This window comes from Limulus polyphemus, unplaced genomic scaffold (genome assembly GCF_000517525.1).
Source record: "Limulus polyphemus unplaced genomic scaffold, Limulus_polyphemus-2.1.2 Scaffold4231, whole genome shotgun sequence".
Lineage (NCBI taxonomy): Eukaryota > Metazoa > Arthropoda > Merostomata > Xiphosura > Limulidae > Limulus > Limulus polyphemus.
This window is the reverse complement of record NW_013669841.1, coordinates 9,104-15,219: the sequence shown is the minus strand read 5'-3', so window position 1 is coordinate 15,219 and position 6,116 is coordinate 9,104. Positions and strand designations below refer to the sequence as shown.

Here is a 6,116-nt window from a genome sequence, read left to right as displayed (position 1 = left end):
CCCGAAGCATGCTGTACTGCGTAGTTTAATAGTATATAATACCCGAAGCATGCTGTACTGCGTAGTTTAATAGTATATAATACCCGAAGCATGCTGTACTGCGTAGTTTAATAGTATATAATACCCGAAACATGCTGTACTGCGTAGTTTAATAGTATATAATACCCGAAGCATGCTGTACTGCGTAGTTTAATAGTCTATAATACCCGAAGCATGCTGTACTGCGTAGTTTAATAGTATATAATACCCGAAGCATGCTGTACTGCGTAGTTTAATAGTATATAATACCCTTCACTTAATTAAATGCCCCCAGTGGCACAGTGGTATGTCTGCAGACTTACATGCTAGAAACCGGGTTTCAATACCCGTGGTGGGCAGAGCACAGATAGCCCATTGTGTAGCTTTGTGCATAACTACAAACAAACATTTAATTAAGGCTTACTGTCGTTTCGTATGACTGGTACGTAACACCGTCCTCTTTTGTGCACTAATAAACTCTGATTTTTGTTATTTCTGTGGCTACAATATAGATTTCAATCATGTCTAACGTATATTGGCCTTTCGTTTGTTACCACATCTGGTTCAGAGACTTTTATAGGGTGGCCTTATTGGAGCCATCAGGAATGGTCCAGAGATATGCTCTCCTAGTGAATATATGTTCAACAACACATGCCTATCTTCATTTTCATGAGATTTTGACGATTTGGAAAAGGTACTGCCCTCTCTTCGTGTCACGTTTGCGGGCACTACTGATACTGGCAGTTTCTACGGTTACAGTGTATAGGATCTCCGTATCTGGTGTAGTCGTTTGTCATACGAGAGTGAAGTTTGATGGTTACATTATATATCACTCTCATACTAGGCGTTTTATTGCTTCATATAATGATGACTTTTATCGGTTAGCAAGCTTATGTTGTGTAGTTCCTTCACATCTGCTATATGTACTAGTTTCTAGTACAAATGTTACTGTTAGATATCAGTAACAGTCTTTGAGAAGCTATGAATCTTTTATCTATATCAATCTCAGGCAGTTCGTAAGGTAAATGGTTTATTAGCGTTTTCCTGTCCAGTATATTAGAACAAGTTATTCAAGTTTGTGGCGTCCAACTGTTAAGACTAAGAGAAGAGATAACACGCATCGATCAGTAAACCGGCTATCCGATTGGTTTCTAATGGCTCAATTACTATTTCACTCATTTATTTCATGGACTCTATATTTTCACTGATGATAAATAACAAAGTTCGTTATTTAATAGATCTGTCAAAACCAATTCGGGATAGCGTCACGTGACCCGCGGCAAGTTGATAGGATAAAACAGCTAGAGCAGGAGGTATTGATATGAGATAAGTTAGATTTCTTCCGGTAGTTGAAACAGCTCTAGTGTTACTCACGGGAGTACTTTAGGTCAATAAAGGGTAAGATATGAGATTATAAAAGAGCCAACTTTGCCCAAGGTTAAGCAGCTTGTCTTACAATGTCAGCTGTGGTACTTGAGTTCACACCATTATGTCAGCTGTGGTAGTTGAGTTCACACCATTAGTGTATTTTCAGTCTTAACTAATAATCACAAAAAGTATTGTAATAAGTTTGTTTATGTTCAAGGGTAAAGCTACACAATGGTGTATCTGCACCCTGCTCACCACGAGTATCGACACCCGATTTTTAGCGTGTAAATTCTGAAGCTTACCGCTGAGCACTGGGAAGTATTTGAACAACAGTTTTGTGTCTGTATCTGTAGTCACATTTGTAGATAGCAGCTGCACATTCCAATGTGTTTCATACTGCATGTGTTCTACTTACCCACCCGCCTCCAGAAGCATATGTAGATAGTTTATTCTCCCTCCCCCATGTCTCAACGTTACCCGAGACCTTAAAATGTTACATTTTGGGACTCGATCCCTGCGGTGGACGCAACCCAAATAGCACATTGCGCAATATTACGCTTAAATAAATAGTTTATACTTAGTGTAAAGTGTTATGCCATGATTTATATTAATTCTGCAGTGGCATAGTTATGCAGATAATCTATAGTTAGTTAAACGTGATATGATATGAATTATATATACCTTTAACAAATGTCAAGAATTTTTTACGATCCATAATGTGTCGTACGTAGCTACTAATTTATACCTAGAATTGTTAACGATCCATAACGTGTCGTGCGTAGCTATTAATTTTACTAAATACCTAGAATTGTTAACGATCCATAACGTGTCGTACGTAGCTATTAATTTGTATTAAATACCTAGAATTGTTAACGATCCATAACGTGTCGTACGTAGCTATTAATTTGTATTAAATACCTAGAATTGTTAACGATCCATAACGTGTCGTACGTAGCTATTAATTTGTATTAAATACCTAGAATTGTTAACGATCCATAATGTGTCGTACGTAGCTACTAATTTATACCTAGAATTGTTAACGATCCATAACGTGTTCTTGTTTGGCAGCTGTGCGTGGTATCTTGTTATATGGCAATGTATTAGGAAATGTTCAAAGAGGAGGTACACCAGTTTTATGTCATATCCAGTTAAAGAGTGAATGGTTAGAAATGAAGATGTGTACTTATTATAGAACAATACATTATACCATATTCTTCCGAAACGTTTCACGAAGAGCCACTTTTATACACTCTATGTATACTAAAGTGTATCTAATGTGCTGAGCACAAACTTCACGTGCATTAATTATTCTGTTTAATTATCAATAGTTTTTACTATATACACTAGTATTGTGATATGATGCAATCACTTGTTTCTTTATCAACACCGAATTCGTCGGGTGTGTATTTCCTCTTTTCCATGACAGCCCTCAACGATAAGCTTGAAGATTGGGGTTTAATACCTGCGGTGAGCACAGAGCAGATAACCCTTTGCGCTTAAACACACAAACAAAAACAAATATTTGTACAATACCACATAGCGTTCCGTACTGAAGTCGAGTCTCTCATTTTATCATATTGTGTTATTTTGGATTCAATAAAATATAATACAAGTGTGATATAAAATAAAAAGACAATACACCGATTATTTTTAACCTTGAAATTTCTTATTACGATAAACACATTACAGTGTTGTTCAATATTCTTAATATGTAGAAATTCATTTGTTGAGAAACTGAAACTGGCCTTTTTTTCATTTGATTTTAAAAGTAACCGAAACTTTATCTTTCAAAATTGTCTTAATATATCTAGACAAAAATCATTCTTCAAATTGTGATAAGTGCTTGTAAAGAACTGTATTTCTGTCTTGTATTTATGGGAAAGCTATTAATGCCATTTGCTGACATCCTTAATTTTGAATATTATTGAACTACTAACCAGAGAGAAAGAAACCAGTCAACAGCTCCCTAACACCTATCATCCACATCAGGGGATTGATTTCACCCTTAATACGCATCCACAATTTCAAGTGCAGGAAATATTTTGTGGTTTTGCATGGATTCGAAGCCGGCTCGACAGCTCCGAAATTCAGAGATTGACCACAGGGACATCACGTGCTATAACTGTAAATAATTATATCATGTACCCTTGTCTGTTGTAAGTCTATCTAATAGTATTACCAAGTAAAGCTTTCCAGCAGGATTATGACATACCTAAAACGATCTCTAAATGCTCCATCTCAAATTAAGCTACAGCTGATTTGACTACAAGGGTTTCAAACTTAGTTCTGACATCTATTGATTATATTAGTATATTCAGTGTTAGAATGTTGCCTTTACACCTACAATAATATAAATGCAGAATTATCGCAATAACCATATCTGTGTATAGTGGATGTGTGCGTGATTCAAATTATAATTTTTGAGGGATTTCATTTTGTAATTGAAGTTAGATATTTGGTAATTATCAAATTATATATTACGAAAATTGGATTTAGATGACTAGATATGGCTTAGAGCTTTGGGGTATGCAGTAAGTTTACAATTTTTCTTTCTTTTAGTGGGTAGAAGAAAGTTTCACCAACTTTGAGCAAGGCATTAACTGGAGATCGTTCGTGGTTTGTGACGTAGCCTACAGTAATGTTAACAATTGGCTGTGGACGCCATTCATTGAGCGGAGGGACGCCAGCAGAATATATATTGAGATTAAGTTCAGTATGCGGGATTGCAGTCTTTTCCCTGGGATGGCACTTTCCTGCAAAGAGACATTCTCCCTTCTGTACTACGAGTTTGATGCAGCGACCAAAGAGCCTCCTCCATGGGAACCCGAGTCCTACAAGCTGGTGGACCGTATTGCAGCGGATGAAGGTCGTTTCACTTCTACAAATGAAGTCATCATTAACACTGAAATCCGCAGTATTCCAATCACAAAGAAAGGGGTCTATTTTGCCTTCCGCGATCAAGGGGCATGCTTGTCGTTGATCGCCATTAAAGTGTACTATATGATTTGTCCAAATATTACACTAAATTTAGCTTCTTTTTTAGACAGCCCTACAGGACGAGAGATTACAGAAATCATAAAAGTTGATGGTCAATGTGTGGCTAACGCTGAAATGGTGGACTCGCCTAAGCTTCTGTGCAAAGGAGACGGAAAGTGGACTCTTCCCTCTGGTGGCTGTAAATGTAAGGCTGGTTATGAGTCAATGGACCAGAGCTGTCAAGGTAACAGTTTATTTTCTCCATATACGAGTTTAATTAAACAAAGATAACACACAAAAAAGTATTAATTTAAAATTATTCTAACTATTTCACTGTCACGTTTATAGACAAACAATTTTCCCAGTGTCTGGATTATTATTTTTAGATAAATAATAAAAACACAAATATTCCATAAGATATACATATCTCAAAGTTGAATTGGTATACTTTAGAAAACTTGAAGGAAAAGTTATTTTTCATGATGGTACAAAATTCGAAGCTTCCATGGCAATGCTCAAGAAGGTAACATATATATATATATATATATATCTATGATAGTGCTCAGGAAGAAAACATATATATATATATCCATAATAGTATATATATATATATATGTCCATGGTAGTGCTCAGGAGATAATGTTACCTCTCTGGTCATTTGTTAATTTCCGGTATAAATTCTTCCCAAGGAACTTCAGTGATACGAGCCCATTCTTAAATAAAACAAAAGTTTATTCTTTTTCAATACAACTTTGCAATACACAGAATTTCCACAGTCACTTTAACTTAAACATACGCTATAATTCACAACGATTCACGCACTTTAGTTACAGTCACTACCACTTGCTTGACTCAATTATCTGTCTATCTGCCATTATTTGCCGGGCTTATATACTAAAATAGAGGGCGCCTGGAAAAGACTAGAGTTGCCAGGAAAAGTCATGATCCTTCTAGAAATTCATGACGTGTTACCAGCGTCACGTGACTTCCGTAACACTGCCCCTTCCTTAGTATTGTTCGTCCTGAACAATACCCACTTACATTAACCCAATAGGTAATTAACAATAACTTGATTAAATGTACAGAATTTACAAACATAAAATTAAAATACAACAAAGTCTCCTAATTTTATAGGATGTATCTTCCTCCGCACTGGCCTCTGTCTCGTTGGCTTCTGCTTCACGTGAGGTTCATCTGCTTTATCAGGAAATGTCCTATTATCGGTAACAGTCACATCAGTGGTAGTAACTTCATTAACAGCTTCACCATTTCCCTTCTCTAAACCGGGTAGAGTTTCTTCTTCGACAGTGGCTTTTTCAGGTGACACATCTTCAGCAGCATCATTTGTTCCATTGTTCTTTTCGTTCCAACTGAAATGTCCTGGATTGTGATAACACCAAAGCCTGTTGGCATGCACCACCTTTGGCTTACCTCGGCGACCACATTTTATTTGGAAAGTCACGTCTGAGAGACGATCCACTATGTCATATGGGCCTTCCCATGGAGAAAACAACTTAGGAGACTTCGCTTTGGTCTTCCTGGGATTATACAACTACACCTTGCTTCCTGGTACAAAGCTGACTTCGGTAGATTTCTTATCATAACATAGCTTCATGGAATCAGCAGACGTTTTCAAGTTTGAACACAATTGATGGTGAATATCATCCATCCTTTCAGATAACACTTTAACGAACTCTGGCTCATTTTCAGGCAACTCTTCGTAAAGTGGGCGTCCTGTTATCAGGTCCACTGGC

The 6,116-nt window shown here is 36.8% G+C and overlaps 1 protein-coding gene across 1 annotated transcript in view; it reads left to right on the top strand.

Moving 5' to 3' along the window:
* The window catches only part of LOC106470813 (ephrin type-B receptor 2-like), a gene marked incomplete at its 3' end in the record, with an annotated part of 77,720 nt that overhangs the window by 65,282 nt on the left and 6,322 nt on the right, over positions 1–6,116 (top strand). Inside the window, exon 3 of the mRNA XM_013931384.2 lies at positions 3,946–4,606. Coding sequence (XP_013786838.2) covers positions 3,946–4,606 — 661 coding nt within the window. The remainder of the gene's footprint in view (positions 1–3,945; positions 4,607–6,116) is intronic.